This window comes from Neopelma chrysocephalum, unplaced genomic scaffold, assembly GCF_003984885.1.
Source record: "Neopelma chrysocephalum unplaced genomic scaffold, ASM398488v2 Primary Assembly neopelma1_73, whole genome shotgun sequence".
Classification (NCBI taxonomy): Eukaryota; Metazoa; Chordata; class Aves; order Passeriformes; family Pipridae; genus Neopelma; species Neopelma chrysocephalum.
This window is the reverse complement of record NW_020897733.1, coordinates 1611841-1631154: the sequence shown is the minus strand read 5'-3', so window position 1 is coordinate 1631154 and position 19314 is coordinate 1611841. Positions and strand designations below refer to the sequence as shown.

General features: G+C 47.1%; 1 protein-coding gene across 3 annotated transcripts in view; it reads left to right on the top strand.

The window, feature by feature from the left end:
- The window catches only part of GAB3 (GRB2 associated binding protein 3), a 63044-nt gene extending 45072 nt beyond the window's left edge, over positions 1 to 17972 (top strand). Inside the window, exons 3-10 of one of the 3 annotated variants that reach the window (XM_027687098.1) lie at positions 6913 to 7063; positions 7563 to 8041; positions 10543 to 10598; positions 11734 to 11989; positions 13145 to 13226; positions 14895 to 14997; positions 16241 to 16354; positions 17357 to 17972. In XM_027687098.1, coding sequence (XP_027542899.1) covers positions 6913 to 7063; positions 7563 to 8041; positions 10543 to 10598; positions 11734 to 11989; positions 13145 to 13226; positions 14895 to 14997; positions 16241 to 16354; positions 17357 to 17473 — 1358 coding nt within the window. In that variant the 3' untranslated portion in view covers positions 17474 to 17972. Of the gene's footprint in view, positions 1 to 6912; positions 7130 to 7562; positions 8042 to 10542; positions 10599 to 11733; positions 11990 to 13144; positions 13227 to 14894; positions 14998 to 16240; positions 16355 to 17356 lie in introns of all 3 variants that reach the window. The other 2 variants (XM_027687097.1, XM_027687096.1) reach the window with 2 other exon arrangements.
- Positions 17973 to 19314: the final 1342 nt, after the last annotated feature.

Sequence of the window (19314 nt, the reverse complement as noted above, 5' to 3'; positions counted from 1 at the left end):
GGGAGAATGCCCAGGAGTGACAGGAGTCGTGGACTTTGCTGGCTGGTTGGGCTGGGCAGGTGTAATAGGACTATGATTCCTACAGCTCCACCCAGCACTGAGGTGCTGCTAAACTCTGATCTGAAGGTTCTCAGGGATCTCACTGCTGCTGAGTGGAAATACTAACTGGCTGCTTGGTCTCATTTTGATGAAGCCATTGCTGATAGAACAAACAGCAGGTCCTTAATAAGAAAAGGTACTGTTTATGTGAAAAGCTGACTGGGTGTTATATTCTGGGGCCGTTTATTTCATTACATGTCCTGTATTTATTTAGTTTGGCTTAACGTAAGACACCTGTTCCAGGAAAGTGTCCTGCAAAACTCCCATTTTCTCAGGCATTGCTGAATGTGGAATGTGCACAGACTTGGGTGTATATGCCTGTACATAAATCAATGACAGAAATATTAAGCTGTCTTAGTCTGTTAATGATACAAAACAAAGAAAAGGCAGAGGATAGGAGAGCATTAGAAGTGTGTGTCTAGACTTAAGAGATGGTCCTACCAGTGAAGCATAAAGGCAGCTGTTTTGCCAGGCCCTACACCTGTATATGCTCAGCAGGGTGAATCTCTTGGAAAGCTTCCAAGAATTAACCACTCCAAGATGGATGTAACCAGTAATTAAAGTCAGGACTTGTATCATCATTAACTTACCTTTTAAATGAGACAATTGGGCTCAGATAACAGCAATTTGTCTTTCCCTTGACATTTCCAAGAGGCAGATACAGCAGCAATCTGAGAGTTTTAGAGGAAGTGAGTCAGAATGAAGTCCTTCAGTACGATAAGAGGCAGCGCAAGAGTAGAAAAGGGTGGCAATGGAGGGACTTGATCGCAAGGGCAGTAATATGTTTGGGGGTATTGTAGTGTGGCCAGGCAGGTTATCTTGCCATGGTCTCTGTGCTGCTGCACTCAGAGTGCTACTGGTGTCTGCAACTGCTGCATGGCCACACCATTACCTCATAACTTGAAACAAAAGGCTATGGGAGAGGCTTTATTTTAATCTATCACAGTTCTTGGCATTCCTTAACCTTCTCTTGGGTAGTGTCTTCTGAGGGAAATGTGAGTGTGAAGAACACTGCAGTGGTCCTGTGACAAATGTGATATCTGTTCTTTTCCCATTCACTTTAGAAACCACCAGAAAAACGTGCTGACAGATTTTTGTGTCAGTACAAGCTGCCCATGAATACAAATTCTGAAATAGAGCTGGTAGCTTTGAGGGATTGGCATCAACAGCCCTTTGGAGCTTGGATGTAATTAGAGATATTCAGTATCCACCTTCTTATTGTTCTGCCTTTGTTGACACTGAAACATTGCTCTTGCATTGTTATTTCTGGTGCAGGATTATTTTAGATATAGTTTTACCAATTATTCTGAAGTTAAGGTAAGCCCTTCCACGTAAAACAGAAGAGAGAAAAATAATTTTTGTCTCTCAAATGTGTAGGCAGCCTTCTCCTGGCACTGTGTAAGGATGTGCATAGGGGGATGTGATCTGTGGCAGAGGAGATAAGACATCCCTGGACAGAGGCATTTATCCTGGGAAGTGCCTGTTCTGTTTTGCTGTTGCAGTGCAGCATTGCCTGTAAGACTTGCACATGGGCAATACTCATAGTATTACACAGTTGTGTTTCTCTCCCAGCAAAGATTGCCAGTGTGGACACTGATGGATGAGAAATGGCAGCTCTTGCAGCACTGGTTGGGAAAGCTGACACCCCAGCTTTCCAAGGCAGACACTGCCCCGCACGAAGTTCAGCAGTGCAGAGCGTTTGCCTTGGTTCAGTGCAACGTCTGGCACCTGAACTTACAGCCCTCATCGGGGATGGTGTGAGCTAAGCCTCCAGACATGCACTTACTGTATCTCTAATGCCAAATAGCTCATAAGAGCTTCTATTTATCCTGCAGCTCATGCCGGTGAGCTCAAGTCTGGGGTGTATTCAGGTCAGGCTGCTGGGCATATTCAGATCCTCTGATTTAAATCTACACGGCTCCACAAGTTGCACATCATATTTCAAACAGTTACTAATTGCTTCAGCTTTTCGGAAGATCCTAAGTCCCCCAAGAGCCTGTAGATTTAAACAAATTACCCTTAAAAATTAACATTGGAAGAGAAAAGCCCTATTAAATGTCATATGTTTTTTTAACTTGAATGCTACCATGTTAAAAAAATAATAGTCCCTGATATGAATCATCAGCAGAAAGACACAACCACTGCAGAAAACTTTAATAAGTTGTTCTGCCTTTTACAATGAAGCTAAAAGACAATATTATATCCTGTGAAATCAATCATTCTTAATCTCTGCATCTCTGAAACTGTTACTTTGAGGCCAAAACCCAATCTGCTGCTTCCTTTGTTTAATGCACAAAATGCAGCCACAGGTTTAGGCAGTGACTCAGCTTTAAACACTGTCCTGTCATTCCCAGTTAGTCCCTTCCAGTAGCAAGGAAGCTGGGTGAACAGCTGGTTTCCCATCACCAGAGGCCTCCAGTACAGGGTGTTAGCAGCCAGATGCAGAGCAAAGTTACCAGAGCCGTGGCTCCTGTGAGGACAACTTTGTTGTCAACAGGAGAGGCACAGCTGAGACAGAGATGAAATGCAAGATCCAGGCAGATGTCAGGAAGCACCTGGGAGGGTGGCTGTCAGGAAGGACTTGCCAGCAGCACTCAGCAGACTGCAACACTCAGCTGCCACAAGAAACCGTGGCACTGGCTGTGCTGGAAATGACAGGGGAGGTGGCACCTTCGGAGGAGTCAGCTGGGGGAGAGAGGAAGAGGCCTTGCTCCGTTTTCCTTCCATTTCTATATAAAATCTTGCTTTCACCTTTGGGGAAGTCTCCCAATAGAGCCATCATTCTCCAACCCCCATGGACCCATGGCCATGCAAGGGATCAAGAGGATGCTTGGCCCAAGTGGTTGGGGCAGGGAAGGGGATGAAATGAGGTGGCTGTGGGATATCAGGGGCACGGTTTACCCAATGTGCAAGCTGAAACCATGACTAATTGATACAATCTAATATAGCAGCTTTTCACTGGAGAAACTGCTGAGAAGGTTATTTAACCTGTTTCATTAGGAAGCCTTACTGTTAAAGATGATGCTCTGCCAGGCTGTGCCTTGGCAGGCAGCTCCTCAGCCCAAGAGGGCCTTTCATCTTGGGTTTCACCTTCACACCATCCACACACTCCAGATGTAGTTCAACATCCTCTATAAACACCTTGCTCATCTTGGATGCATCCCTTTCCTGAAGATCCCGGCTGATCTTCATCTCTTCCCTGTTGCTCTACTCTCTCCCACAGCACCCAGGGCCACAGTAGAGCAGGATGTCCCTGGAGAGACTCCCCCACTGGTGCCCTCCCTGCACAGCACATGGACCATGACGTTGGCAGGATCACTTTAAGGGACAGGTTATCCTTGGGTCCCTCTTGGCTGCTGGCAGTTGAATTACAGCATTTCTGCTCTTCTACCTCTCCCTCACCTCTTGTTGCTGTGTTGTTCACACTCATCCTCACCCATTGCTGGGAGATTCTTCCATTCTCTCTGCTCCCCTGATGGTTTCTTTGCCTCTTTAAATGTGTCTCTATTTTATTTTTTTAATTATTTTTATTTATTTTTTATTTTATTTGCCAATGTGTACAGACATTGCACGTGGGCAAGGGATGGTTTGATTCCCCAGGGCCTTGCTGCAGCCACACTGGGGAGCTTCTCTCCCAGCCAGGGCAGCATGCTGGGAGCAAGGGGAGCCAGGGTCTACTCCTTCCACTCTCATCTCTCCACAGGAGAAAAATCCCTTTTCAGCTGCACAGACTCAAGGCTGCTGTTTGATATCAGGCTCTGGCCCCTGGCCAGGAGGGGTGGGTTTACCTCTTTGGTATGGCTGTGTAGCCTGGGGGGTTGGAGGGTTTGCTGTGAGAAGAACCTCCCTATTTCACCATGTCCCTGCACTGCTGTTGCACCATAACAATTCTTGAGGGGTGGGCTGGGGTCTGTAGCAGGGGGGAAACCTGCATGGTGACTTTCCCCATGATGCAGAGCATCCTCCGTAGTGATTTTCCCCATGGTGGCAGGGCAGTAATTTTTTGGGTTAGTACCCACCAAAGCAGTTATTTTGGCAGCTGAAGCCTCCTGCTGTCTCTCTGGCAAAGGGTAGGGCAGGCACCAAACCTACTCTCTGCCTTCTCACCGTTAAAAGTAGCCATGCATAATTTATTCTGCCCAGCTGCTGTTGCGGTACAGCTCTAATGCACAGGATTGGGTTACCAGCAGAGCTGGCAGGGGCAGGGACAGCCTGTTAGGAGCTGACTGTAGGTTCCTGAGCTCCTGAAGGTTAGAAAAGGGCAGGTCTGTACCGTCCCCATCCCTCCCTGCTGCTCACAACCGTTGCCATGTGGTCTGCAGCTCACAGCCTTTCCTGATGGGATAATCCATGGCTAAACCCTGTGAGTACCAGATGGAGTTCAGGCCTGTTCGTTCTCTGTGTTAATAACCCAGAATGTCATTAATTTCTTTCTTATGCACTGTGGCAGTTTTAGTTGTTGGTTTGGGCTTTTTTTAATGTAGTCAGATGGTGATGTGAACATGCTTTTCTGAGATCCCTAGGGAGTCAGCCCAGTGCATATTTGATCATTGTCAACTTGCAAGACAGCTCTCCGAGTCCAAGATTGGAGAGCAGAGTTACTGTCTGAGCCAGCACGATGAACAAAAGTTATTTTTCAGATGGGAAGCCTGCAGCCCTCAGCTCTGCTTTGCAAATGTGAAACCTTGTAAAAGCCATTCCTTCCAGATGCTCACTGCTGAAACCCTGCTGCTATAAGCACCTGCTCAAAATTAAAGCAAATCCTTTGCTTAAGCTTGAATTTAAGCACGTGCTTATATGCTTTGCTGACCTGAGGCCCACCACTGCCCCAGACCTCCAAAGCTAATGGGAGGAAGCAGCAGTGAGTGCATGCTGGTAGATGGGAAGGAAAGAGGCAGCTCTCTCCCCAGTTCAAAGGGATGAGGTGTGGGATAGTGCAGGGAGGGAAGATCAGCTCTTTTATTCTTCTTCTGACTGTGAATGTTCCTGTGGTTGGCATGAGACTCTGGGCCATTAGAATCATACAATATCCTCAGTTGGAAGGGACTCACAAGGATCATTGAGCCAAACTGCTGCCCCTGTACATGACAGCCCCAAGAATTGCACCATGAGAGAGTTTAGTTTGTGTTTAATGATGTTGCTGTCTAACCACCCAAGTCTTGGCAGCCCTCTCCATCCCTCCTGATCTGCTTGTACATATACCCAGCACCTCCCAGGGTTGAGAAGTGACTACAACAACCTGGTACAGTGCCAAGGCCTGTGGCTCTGTTGAGCTGAGGACTAGGCTGGACCTGCTGGAGCATCTCAGGACCTCCTCACACAGTGCAGGATCTGACCTGCAGGCTGCATGCAGCTGGTTCCCAGCTTTTCCAGCAAATTCTGGATATTGGTGTTAGAGAAATCTGCCATCCTGCAACACTTTGGAGACGTGTTTATGCTTCGTGTGGTTTTATCAGCAGTGGCTGTTTTCTTGTGTTTGTTTTTGCTGTGGGGTTTTTCATTTTGAAGGAGGGTTTTGAGGCTTTGACTCGGGCAGTGTCTGCACCTCAGCCAGAGAGATGGGCACCCACTGCCAAGCCCTGCAGGTGTTGGGGACAGTTGGGACACCCAGTGAGCACTGCCTGGTCCCTGCACAGCCCTGGTGAGGGAACTGCCATGCAGCAACCTGAAATTTCATTAGAAAAATCATATTCTCTAGCTGAGGACTTGTGCTCTCGGTGCTGCCATTTTTGATTCCTGCCAGGAGCAGATGCTTTTAGGGAGCTGCTCTGCAAAGACCCTTCCCACTCCACTCCTCACATGATGGGAGGTCCAGCTTGCACTGAGGACTTGATTTTTTGCTTTGAAATGCCCCAAAAGCTGGGCTAGAGGCTGTGTTTAGCTCTGTGTGGTTCAGCCATCACTCCTTCATCCCCCCAGCCCCATGTCCCCAGCTGTATAACAGGGCTGGAGGTTGGGAGAGGAGCAGAACCAGACTTATCTGTGCTGCCTGGCAGTTCCCAGGCCAGATGGGCCTGAGTGCCTTGGCCGCATGCTGCCAGTGAAGGGTGGTCTTGATGGTCTGAGTTCTGGGCCAGCCCTGCTGGCTGCAGCCCAGAGCTGTTCCTCTCCTACTGTCACCCTGCTCTGTGCCAGGGTGACTGGAGTGTTGTGCCCAAGGAGGGTGTCACTGAGAACAGGCTCCCCTGTGTCTTGCGACCTCCAGAAAAATAGTGTTACTTTTCTCAGCAGAGCCAAGAAGCCTCCAGCTGGGCAGAAACAGCTACACCACAGCTTTTGTGGCTTTGATGTCCAGCCCAGAGAGGCATAAGGAGTTTGCAGGCAAGTTCAGAGCTTGTCTGGCTACTCCATGAGCTGCAAAGCTCAATTTTGTCCACTGAGATCTAGAAAGCGGGAAGAAACCAATCCCTTTCCTTGTCACCATTAATTTGAAGTGTTGGAGATGAATAATTAATTATTTGCATTAGATACTCAAAAAATACTTGATAAATCAGGCAGCTGTGCCTCAGCTCTCTCCTCAGCAGAGGCTGTCTTCATTGCTGGCTGCAGGAGGGATGCCACAGCCCTGCAGGAGTGGGGGAACCCATAGGAAGAGGATCTGTACCTCCTGCAGACCTTTAATTTGACAGCCTGGGCAGGGGGAGCTGCAAAATCAGGCTCCCCTGTCCCCAGAACCAGTTTTTGCCTTGACTCACTGCCCCTCTGGGGTAAAACACCCCTGGTGCAAAAGCAGGGTGGTGGCAGCCAGAAGAGGCAGTGGGCCAGGGTGAGTCAGAGCCGTCCCTCAGCCGGGGCCATCCATTCCCGTTGCAGGTTCCGTGGAGAGCCTGTCCCACACCACCTCATCCCCGCAGCCGTCACCGGCCGCCTCCACCCACGCCTCCCGCATCGCCGACCCCTCCTTCTCCGTCGACGCCGCTGCTGCCGACGCCTCTGCCACGGAGGAGACTCCCAGTGAGTCAGGGTCAGTCTTCCTCCCCGACTACCTCTTCCTCTCCAACTGCGAGTCGGGCAAGCTCAGCCACAACAGGTAAGTCTGGGTCTGCTGGATGCGTCAGGCTGGAGCCACCCTCAGCCTGCCCAGTGATGAAACTGGGGCACAGTGGCCCTGGAGCCCTGCCACTCAGGGTAGGCTCCCGGGCACAGCAGGGGTCCACCAGCCTAATCCAATTTGGAGGGTGCTTTTCATAGCGCAGATTAGCAGTCGAGCGTCATATGTTGGTCCTGTCCCTGTCCAGGGTGGGTGGCTGGGGACCTCACACACAGCCTCCTTCCAGACACCTGCTGCTGCCCAAGATGCTCCACAAAGTGTCCCATCCCCCTGTCCAGCTCAGGGGGGACCCTCCACAGTCACAGGGAAGGGACAGATTTTGTCCTGAACTGTGGGGTTGGGTTTTTTGTTTGCTGTGTTCTTGCAACCAGGAGAAAAGGAAAGCTCAGTTCCTGACCTCTGTCTCTTGCAGGTGTGACAGCTGGTCAAATTCAGACAGATCTCTGGAGCAAACTTCATCGGACGATGTTTTTGTTGACTCCTTGCAATCCCAGCCCTCCTTGTACCTTGTACAGCCAACCAGTGCTGGCACTGTGCACCAGGACGGGGCCCCACTGGCAAATCCCAGCACCGTGTCCAGGAACATAGACATTAGTGGGCCATCCAGTGACTTTTCCTCCTCTTCTCCCCTGCTGGGGACGCCGCTGACACCAACCTTTCAGATTGACAAGAGCCAAAATGCGCTGCCCTACGGTGTAACCCAGCTGGACATCCTGTCCAACACGCCTCCACCACGGCCCCCCAAACCAACCCACTTCTCAGACAGGAGAGGGGAGGACGTGGGCGGTGGGGCCCTCCAGAACGGGCACGCAGGGATCTGCAGGGCTCAGGTAGCTCTGGTGCCCAGGAGGATCTCCCTGTCCAGCTTAGACAACATGAGGAACTGGAAAGGTGAGTGCACTGCTGAGAGCTGGCAAAGCAGGACCAATGTGAGGGATAGAGCACGGAGCGGGTGCAGACTTCCAGTTGTGCCTTTCTGTCCTCCCCTCTATGGAATCATACACCACCCAAAGCAACACAAAATCCTTCTTTCAAATGAATTAGCAAGCAAGATTCAGGCCTGTCCCTCATGTTCAGCTACTGCTCTGTAGAAGCCCCTCACAGTGTGTCCAAATGGGCAGCAATTTTGCTTTCATCCCTTCAGGGTGCCTCATGACTTGCTAGTTTTCCATGCCCCCTCCCTCTCCAAAAGGGAAAGTAGTAAAAACCACCAAAATGAAAAGTCAGCCACTGAATCAGGCAATGCCAAAATCTCTGTTTATGCAGGTCAAAGTGTGGGCTTGCACATGGGAAATTCCTTCGGAGCTGTGCTGCTTCGCTATGTCCAGCCCATTCCACAAGAGCAGCATGTCTTTTTGCAGCTTAGAGTAAAGACCAGGAAGTCAGGGAGACGCTGGGGATGGGATGTAATCCCGATTGAACCAGGGACTCTGTGTGTCCTTGAACAAATCCCACTCTGTCCTTGCACTTCAGGCAGAGTAGTCTGAAAACCTGCTGCCGTAGGGTGATGCTCAGCTGCAAAGCAGACTCTACTCTGAGCTGAGCTGGCTTTTCCACTTGTTCCTGAAACACCATAATCACAAACAAAAATAAGTCAAAAACCCGGAGCACCATGGTGTCAGAAACCAGTAAAGGCAGAGCCTTTACTCATGTAGAGCCACAGAACAGAGAAAGGCAGCTGGGATACCCAGCTGGAAATCATCAAGTATACTGCAGAGATATGAAAACCTTCAGTTTTGATGAGGAAAAAAACATAGGTTTTTAAGGAGAAGCATCCTTTAGGCTCCTGCAGTTTATATTTGGGGCTGCAGACAATATTTGGGGCTGTTAGATCTTGCTCTTAAAGCTCAGAAGCTAAAGCAAGGAGATCTCTGTCCAGCCTGTTTATCAGTGTACAAACAATTCTTGGAAGGTTTCTGGAGAAACACCCATCAGTGGAATTGCTATTCTTGATTATCAGCTACATTTTGTTGCTCCCTGAAAGGTGCTGCTCTTGCTTCTGCACATGTTCCAACATCACGGGTGCACTTGGGCCATTCATGTTCCTCCAACCCAATTTACACCGAAATGTTTTAAGAGGATTAAGTGGCCAAATGTCATGTTGTGCTGCAGTGCTGCAGGGTTATCTCTGCCTGACGGGGGCAGTAATGAATTAACAAGTGCTGCCACTTTTTCTTGCCCTAAGTGAAGCTGAAACTATTTGAAAGGTTAAACTCTGAATTAAAATGTGTTTAACAAGAAAGATCAGAAAAGGAAACAAGGAGAAAGCAGTTCTTCCTCACCAGCTCCCACAGTGAGCCCACTTGATTCATTTCCTTCACTTTTTGCCCTTGGCAACCTGCAAAAGATGCACAGATGTAATTAACCCTGTAATTAACCCTGTAAAGGCAGCATGTGCTGGTGGAAGTGCCATGAAGGGGGATGAGCTGTACACATGTAAGGCACCTGTATCCTGGCATCTGATGGAGCCTTGTGCCAAAATAATAAATAAATGTAACTGTCCTAGGACAGTGACCGTGTCCGTCTTAATATATATCTGCGCTAATAGAATTGCTTTGTTCTTGTTTGGTCTTTTTCGCTGGAACCACCACAAATGCCTCCAGTTGCAGTGCAGTACTGACACCTCCATCATAAGAGCAGAGAGTGGATTAGCATGGTTTCAGGGTTTTAAGGCATTCCCACAGAAAAGCCATTTTCTGCACAGAAAATCCTTTTCCAGAAAAATTTGGTGTTTGTAAGCATCTCCCACTGCTGATCTTCTATGCACTGAGTGGTGGATTTTAGGGCTGTTGGGTTTTGCTTGAAAAATAAAATGGACCTGCACCAAGACAAAGGCCCACCTGCAAAACAGGACACTGAGATTGGTAACTGTTTCTCTGGCTGTTTGTTCCCCATCAGCTTGAGCCACTTGCACCATATCAGCACTTCTGGATGACAAAGCAAAGAATTTTTCTCCTACTATTAAGTTTCCCCATGGCACCACTCTCTGTACAATAACACTTCCATGACACCTTACATACCAGGCTCCTAAATAACTTTCCAAGCAACAGTGAAATAATATTCCCTACAGTCCCTTTTCATGTAATTTCCCCACTTTGATAGAGACTGACTAGAGCTCTCTGGGTTTAAACTTTTGCTTCCTTGCTCCCACACCAGCCATTCTCCCCAACTGCTTGTGTTACAGGAAGCATAAGTTACAGCTGGATTATACATGAACATGTTCCTTGGTTTCATCATACTTAAAATGGATGTAATCACTCTTGAAATGCTACTGAGTTGGATCTGGTCTAAAGTGTCATTGGATTTCCTCATTTAGGAGTTTTACTCCAGAATTATCTCTGTAAGGTTGCACTGCCTTATCACATTTTTAATCACTTCTCTTTTCCTTGCAGCAGACATGGAAGGCAGTTCCTTAAGAAGTCGAGATAAGAGGCTTAGCTTGAATTTGGTAAGTACTCTGCTTGCACAAATTTAAAACACTGGCACATGGCAAACTTCAGAGAGTGAATCATTTCACATCCTGATATTCAGTCATTCCCCTCCTGTGTTCAGCAGAAGAATTAAAAAAATGGAAGAAACACTTGGCTTTGGGCAACTTCTCTGCTGCTGCTTTGTGGCCTCAGGAGGCTTTTGAGGGAGGAGGGAGGGGCAAGCCACAAAACTAAGCACCCTGTTTTTAAGGCAGATGAAGCTGGGTCTGTTATGAAAAAGGTTACAGGAGCCTCAAGAATTAAACTGTTGACCAAGGGCACCAGAGAAAATGGCTTATCTCTTGAAAAAAGGGGTCTAAAGAAGTCTATCACTTCATGATCCTGAGGGATATCTCTTCTTTAGGACATGGGAAAGTGCCTGCTCTCAAAGCATCTGTGATTGAGGGCTCTGTCAGTCCAAAGCTTCCTGTCTCAGCCTTTGACAGACACAGTTCTATGTAGCACCATCTCACATCACACAGTCAGTGTGCTGGATACTGTCTTCTGTGGGAGAACCTTTGCTGTGTGAATGTAAGCTCTGGTGTTGGGCAACTTATATTTTTCCCCCACTTGAAAGCTTGCAAGGTTTGTAATCTCTCCGTCTGGCCACTCATCCAGCACCAGCCTGCATGAAATTATTTTCTGGTGCTTATTCTCAGCGATCAGAAACAACTTGTAAGTCTGTGTCTGCTCTCTCAGCTTCCACATCCACAAAAATCTAGTTCATCAGATGTTCTCCTTTCAGATTTTTTTTTTGTATGAAGGAGCCTCCCTCATTTTATAGGTCAGAATTACTGCTGGGAGGGGCAAGTGCAACCTCACTGAAGTTGGAGGATTTAACCTACTAAAGTCACGGATAAGTTTGGCTCTAGTTTCCAGCAGTGGCTTGCAAAGCTCAGAAGTGGACTTCTCCAAAGCTGGGCTGTGCATCTGAACTCATGTGTTTGTCTCCTGTCTTTCCATCTTGCGCCTCTCTGAAAGGTCTCGTCAGAGCTCTCCTGGACTGGGCTTGGCTCAGATCCATTCCCAGCTCAAAGCACCTCCCGGCTTGCAGGGGGTTAGCTGTGCATTTATTGACCCATTTCTCTTTCTTTTCCTCCTTTGCTTCCGAAGCCCTGCCGGTTCTCCCCACTCTACTCGACGGCCTCGGACGGTGCAGAGGACAGCTACGTGCCCATGCGCCCCAGCACCTCTCCCTCCGCGCCCGGCTCCGACTGTTCCCCTGATGGCTACATCCCCATGAGCCCCGGCTCGGCCACCTTTACCTTCCCTGTCGTCAGCACTGAAAAACTCACCAGCCCGTTACCTGAGCTGCCCTCGGACGTGGAGCCCCCTCCAGTGAACCGAGACCTCAAGCCTCGTAGGAAACGTAAGCATAGACCCAAGTGCAAATGGCAGCCAGGGCGTCCTGATGGCAGGGACACGGGTGGCCTCCTTTGATAGTGTCCTTGGCATGCTTTGAAGTGGTTCCCACTCTAGAAGATGCGCTGAAATGCTGTGTAAGTGACTCACAGTACTGTAACCAGGGATGTGCCTGCAGGGTGGTTTGTGAGCAGAAGAAGAGCATCCATGGCTACTTTCACAGTCAAAGCCCAGGTGGCTGCACAGTCCAGCTTCAGATCCACTCCAGCTGCAAACAGCCAGAATGACATAGCCTTCGAGAGACAGCAGACTAAATCTGCTGCTCTGAAGTACATGTACTGCTGTCTCACCAGTTCCCTGACCTTCCAGGAATGGGGCATCCAAACACTCAAATACTCAAACTTGATGTGTGGGCTGTTGGTTAAATCTCTGTTGGGTAGGCACAGCTGTTTGGTTTAATTAGGAATTTCCTGCAGATGCTTTTGCTGATGGTAATTTTCCACTCCTGGTTTTCATGGCATCTCCAAAATCTGGGTTGCACTTCTAGAGAATATACTGGGGACAAAGTTCAGGTTTGCAGTGGAGAAATTGCCTAAACCTGGCCTTCAGTAAAGCTCTTTGGGTTGCAGAGCCACAGGGTTACTCAGAAATTGGTATAGAAAATGTTACTGTTAAGTGGGGGCAGAAATTTAGACCATTGCCATGAAGTGAAGCAAGTTCATGTCCTTTTTGAAAGGGTTTTGAGAATGGAGGGCATGCGTACATTGATTGGGGACAGGAATGATCTTGGATCCCAATGTGTGAAGTCTTTTTGTTTACAACACAGCCCAAAACCTGTTATGACCCGTAGGGTGAACCAGCCTCTCAACGGCAGTGTATGCAGAGCAGATTTGGGGCAAACTCAGAGATCTCATGGGGCATTTGCTCTCCTTATGCCCATTGTATTTACTCTGTTATTGACATGTTAATGAGGTGATTGAGGGACTTTGCTTTCCAGCAATGACCGAAGCAGTCATTTGTTACCGATTGCTGTCTTGGTTATGTTCTGTGAAATACTCTGTTAGTTTCTTTCTGTTAATATAAAACTGCATTTTTCTAAACAGTCTATACTTTCCATTAGCTCTGCTATTGGAAATGTAATTGGATTTGTATCTCCTTACAGCACGGCCACCTCCTCTGGACTTGAGGAACCTCTCCACAATCCGGGAGCATGCTGCCGTGACCAGGATGTGGACTGTGCCTTAGTAAGTCAACAAGAAACCTGCCATTCCAATCTTTTCAGCATTAGCATTGTGGATTAGAGTTAAAAATAACTTATCACATCCCACAAGAAACAGTTTCCTGGCAAAGTCCACAAACAAAAATTCCCCAGGGTTCCTTCCAGCATCCCCCAGGCTTTTGCTGTCTCTAAAAAGCAAGGCTTCCTTTCACGATGGGCAGCTCCAGTGCACTCAGCCTCATGCAGTGATGCTCAGTCTGTTTTGAAGGTTCCTTTTAAGCAGCCTGGAGCGGGTCTGCACTCTGGTGTGGCTGCTATGCTGGATAAAAGCTATGGATGCCTAAACTTTTTTTTTCTAAGTGAAAGAGCCAATTTTGTTCCTGAAAATTAATATAGCAAGGGAGAACCAGATGAGATAAAGATCTGCCTGACTTGGAGCCTGAGCATAAATTCTGCACTGCCACACAGCAATTCAGACTTGAACTGTTGGTGTGGCCTTTTGTCACTGGAAATTAGCTGTTAGTAAAACAAATGCTTTTGATTTCAAAGCCCAGGTAGTATGAACAGATGATACTGTTGGGCTCCAAGGACAGCAGAAGACTCATTTTCAGGGAATTCATGAGCAGGGGAGGACTGCAGCCTGCTGGCTGGGGGGATCTTGGCACTAAGGGGAAAGCAGCTGTGCTGGAGTGTGTATGCAATTGCCAGGAATTCCCACCAACCTTCTCTGCACACCCCAGGCACTCCAGGAAATGTGGGGTTTTGCTAACGTGGGTGCCAGGCAGGGCATTTCCACTCACTTCAGGTTGTCATGTGAAGGGCAAAAGAGACATAAGATGGACAGTTTCTCAGTTTCAGACCCCTCTGTCAGCCCATTGAGTCCAAAGCTGGTTAAGCCCTTTGGCACTGCCTCCCAGGGAAAGCCAATAGCCTGCCTCCCAAGCATCCCTGCCAGAGCACTGGGGTTAATCAGTGCTGACACAGTGCAGAGTCCTGGAGGATAACGAGCTCAGGGGGAGTGTGCATGTTCTACACTAACAAAGCTAAAAAAGAAGCATGCCTGGAACTAATGAAGCAAAAGGAATTATGCTGTTCATGCTGCTCAAAGTGGCCACCTAATTTCCTACTGACTGACCCCACTGCACTCGCCTGCAGTCAGTTACTCACCGCATACCTCTGACAGTCATGGAAGTGGAAGTGATTCTGCAGTAGTGGAAGAGATTTCTTGTGCAAGAGATGAGTCACAGCCATCTCCATAGCAGAGATAGCATGTGTTGCCACTGTGTGCAAAGCCAGACAAGTTCCTCTGCATGGACCTCCAGCAGCTGATTAATTCACATCAATCTCCAAAATGTGGATACCCTCACAGCTAAGTAACTGCCCTCATTATTACCTAAATGAATGATAGCTGTCTCTGTGCCCCTTGCTCAAACAATTGCTTCAATGTTTTATGCTTTCTGTCATACCAGAAAGCAAATTTTCATAAATCCCAGAAGAAAAGAAAATCAATAAAACCGCTCATAGCAATATAGCACACTATTTCTAGAACTAAGGAGTGGTTTTGGACATTCTCTCCATAAAGGCTGCAGCGTTAGTGTGAGTTTATTCACCATATGGACTGTGTCAGGCTTTGGCTTCATTTCAGAGCATCTGTAAGATGCTTCCTTAACCTCTCCTGTGTTTTTCTTCATAGCAATCGAATGAGCTTTATCTCACCAGAAAGAGACGGTATTAATTCAGCAAGAATATTTGCCAATTCAGTTTCCGGAGAAGAGGAAGAAAGTTACATTCATATGGTAATCTTCATTTTCACACAGCCATCCTTTGCTTTATTCTGCTCTGTCACATTGATGGAGAATGCAGAAGTTTGTTTTCTAAGAAAAAACGTTGAGGAGGTTTGTCCTTTGCCTTCTGGGTTTTTTTTTAAATGATGAAACGGTTTTAAACCATAGACACTGGGACCAATTTACGGAGAGATAAGGGAAGCCCTTTTCCTGCTCTGCAGAACTCAGCTGTTCGCCCACGAATGTTGCTGAGCAGTTCCAAGAGATCACAGGGATCAGCCATATTTACATGAGAACTCATTAAGGCAAAGGGAAATTAAATCTTTTCACCTTCTAAAAATGTGCCCTGCAAAATCTCCCAGGAAATGACAGAAAGCCGTTAGCGCACTTCCTAAAGAAACACACCAAATATTGTGCAGAAACAGAACTCCCATTAAAGTCTCTTATTGCTTCTGCTTTGGCTGGTGGCACTAACCCCACTTCCCATCCCATGAAAGAAGAACATCTGGCTTCGTGGTCTCCTTTTCTTCATTTACTCTTTAGCCATATCTTGCAAAAGTCTAGAATCTTGGTTTCCTTTGAATTTTAGCTGCAAATGGATCTCAAATCCCTCGATCTGAGCCAATGTCTACAAATCTGGCTCCATAGCCAAAGCTCAAGAGTAATGTCTATAAAAATATATTGCAAAACTGACCACAGCCTCCATGAAATACAGTCTAAAATTTTAACCCATATCTCTACCAGATCAAAATGTGCTCAGGAGGGCAGTTCTAGTTGTAACCACTCCCCATTTGATTTCTCTGGTCAAATAAACCCTTCCATGCATTTGTGGTCACCTGTGATTTTCGTGAGATTAATTTTCAGTTGCTAGATTTGAACAGAATTTTCACAATTTCTTCAAATTCATTGAATGATGATGTTTAAGAGGGCACCCCTGCAACTTTGAGCCTTCTAGGGGCTTGGGTTGAGAAGCTGAGCACAAGTCCTTCCTGATAAAATTGCATGCAAATCAGTCTGGTTTGGTTTTTTTGCCATAATTACCACGAGGAAAAGGCTCTCACAATTTCTTTTTGTCATCCCACAACTATCAGTGTTATGCTGTGGTTAATAACCAAATGCACCCTTGGCATAGAAAATTAGGTGGCTCCTGACTGTCCTCACTCGCATTCTACCAGGCAAATCTCACAGTTGTGGTCCTGCTTCCTTTTAGGATCATGTTTTAAGAGCATTAAAAGTTTCTCTTCTTTCCTGACAGGAACACAGACAGGCAACATCTCCATACAGTGGTGCTTTCCCATGGACAAGGAAATCTAACCTTGATTACTTAGCACTGGATTTTAATTCTGCTTCCCCATCCCCTGTGCAGAAGGTACGAGTCATCCGAAAAAATCCCACAGCCTCCTGTCCATTTGCCTCCTGGGAGGAAATCAAGACCCAGGGTCACATTCTGCTAGGTGCCCCAAGTGTCACGATGAAGGCAGTCGTGTTTCCAGCTGACTGCATTTGTGGCAGGCTCAAGATTAATATAATAAGAGCACGATTATGGTGATGACAAGGTGTCCTTAGTATGACTCATAGGGATGCTGTTAACATGAGCTCAGCACAGTGCGTGAGACAGCGCTGGGACATGCAGCCATGAGGGCTTGTGGGCAAGCTGGTTGATGCCTGCAGGATCTCTGCATGCTCTTTCATTTTCATCAAGTCTCCACAAAGCCTTTCCTGCTAGTTTTCCCCCAAATCTCTTTGCAGTAACAAATTCACGTGATAAATGTGATAAATTCATGGGGTAGAACTGTACCATCTCTTGTAACATGGCAAAATGTGCATCTTTATCCTTGCATCACCAAAACCATTTCAGTTTCCTTTGCTGAGAAAATACATTCTTTGTTCCAAAGAGCTTCTAACCTGCCCAGGTGGTGGGTAGGTACCACTGCAAAGAAATTAATTGTTATCAGTTTGGGTCACCTTATGTCCTGTGTATCATTTTCCCCATCAGCCAATACTCCTAGATGCAAAAGACTCTTAAGCTTTCTTATTTAAACCCTCCTTGTAGCTAAAATGCAGTTAGTTTATCCCTGCAGCAGGATCACTCAGATGAGGAGAGAATGATTATCTGCATGGAAGTAGCCAGCACAGCACGTTTCCCTCGCTCACTGTGCTGGGCTGAGTGACAGAGTAACAGATGGATAATTATAGCTAAAGCAGGCTGTAAAGCAATGCTTTTGTCAGCTGATGTCACTGTGAGCTTCAAGGTGAAGTGAAGCAATCAAGGAACGAGAGAAAGAGAAAACAGAAAATCAAGACAAGTTTCACTAGCATTCCTTTTCAACCTGGAAATTAATATATTGTTTTTTTCTTCTCTGTCCCGCAGAAACCTTTTCTGTCTGAGGAACAGAGGGTGGACTATGTCCAGGTAGATGAACAGAAAACTCAAGCTTTACAGAACACTAAGCAGGAATGGACAGATGAAAGACAATCAAAAGTCTAAAGGAAGAAGATATGGGATCTGGAAGATTTATTTTTTTTTGCACTGGAACCACAATGTTAATGAAGCAGCTATCACAGTAGAGTTCAAAGGCAGAGAGAGTTGTAAGATACTTACAATCTGTAGAGGCATTTTTACTGGAAACCTTTGATTTCAGCTGGAAATAGTATGTTGAGTGAGTGAGTGGTTCACTGATGATTAAAGTAATGCATTACCCTTTCTACTGCCCTTACCACTAAGCTACATGGTACCATTTTCTGGCATGATTCTGCGACGAGTCATACACTTAACATTAACAAATCCACTACAAGTTGCATTAATCTAGTTCGTCCTGCCTTCTCCCTCAGTTGCATAATTCCTAGTTGCTAAAGCTATTTTTTAATATTCCTACAAATACTGCAGGTGCTTGGAGTGCTTTTATGGCAGCGGGCATCTGACAGGTATTGGTGACTAATCAACTAAGGGCTAAAATACTGAAACAATAAAAAGAACTTTTTGAATACATAGAGCTTAAGCAAAGAGAATTTTGAAAAATATTTTTTCCCCTGGGTTTAAAAGGTCTGACTGTGAGCTGATGCTGTCAGAACTCAAAACAGGACTACGTGCCCATGCAACCGGAACGCATGGTCTTTGACCCTCTGGACGACGGTCATTGTATTAAGCTTCTCCTCTCCTTTGTGGCTCATACTTGTCGCCTTTCTGTCTGATTCCTACTGATGTTTTCCCCCCTATCTTGAGAAGTGTCTTCAGCACGGCACAGCACAGCTGCTCTTCTAGCAGGAGGCTGCAGCCACACAGCCCTTGGCTGGCCAAAAAATAGAAAGGGAAGCTGTGAGCCTGTTTCTGCAAGTCTTGAGAGAACTGGCAAAGGATCAAGAATGCTTTCATCTGAACGGCAGAAGAAATGCCATTGGAGTTGCTGGTAGCAGTCGTCAATCTGATTGTTTCGCTAGACCCACCCCAGAAAAAAAAAGAGCGTTAGGAAGTGCAGCCGCTCCGAGAGAGGCCAAACAGAGCCTGCCAAAACAGAACAACAATGCGCTCACGCGGCGTGAGGACCTCTGGGTTCAGGAAGCTTATCTACCTTGGGACTTGTCACAGGCACTATCTCAGGATCACATATGTGTATAGTTTATAAGATATTTAACTTTAAACGCTTGGCTGCAGTCTTTATTTTAAAGTGGCACACAGCCACCTGACTCATGGAAGTAGGCAGTGACGCTGTGACCCACTCTGGATTTGGTCTCGCAGGCTTTGCTCCTGTAGGTAAGTCCCAGTAGCCATAAGAGGTCTGATCCTGTTGACATGGACAGACAGGACCCTTACGAAAGATTTCTTCTCTGACAGTGCCAAGTCACTGCCCTCCCTTTGTGTGCCTGTTGTTACCACATTGCATTACTGTAACCTGACATCCCAAAAATGCTGATTTACCAAACAGAGGTTGTAGAAATGTCATTGCAGAAACCACTGGCATTTCAAGGCTCCGACTCAACTTCCTCCTCTGCACTCATTCTGCTCCAACCATTTGGGCACTCTGGGAGGCTGAGAGATGTGGCCCAGTCTCACGTCCTGTGGGAGAGGCAGCATAGCCAACAGAAACACAGTTTTCCTCCTACCTCAAGAGAGCTGAAGGGCTTGCAAGTCTTACTGCTTCTTTAGCCCAAACCCTGGGGATCTGTGGTGACCAGGCTCTCATTAGCTTGCCCTGCAAGAAAAAGGTTCACCAGCGCCTTTATTGACTCTGGGGCAAACTGGGCACCCAGGCCTGCAGGCACCAAGTGTCCCAGACCAGAGCTGCTTGGAAAACAGGGGTTAATCCTACAGATGGCTGACCTGCTGTTCCC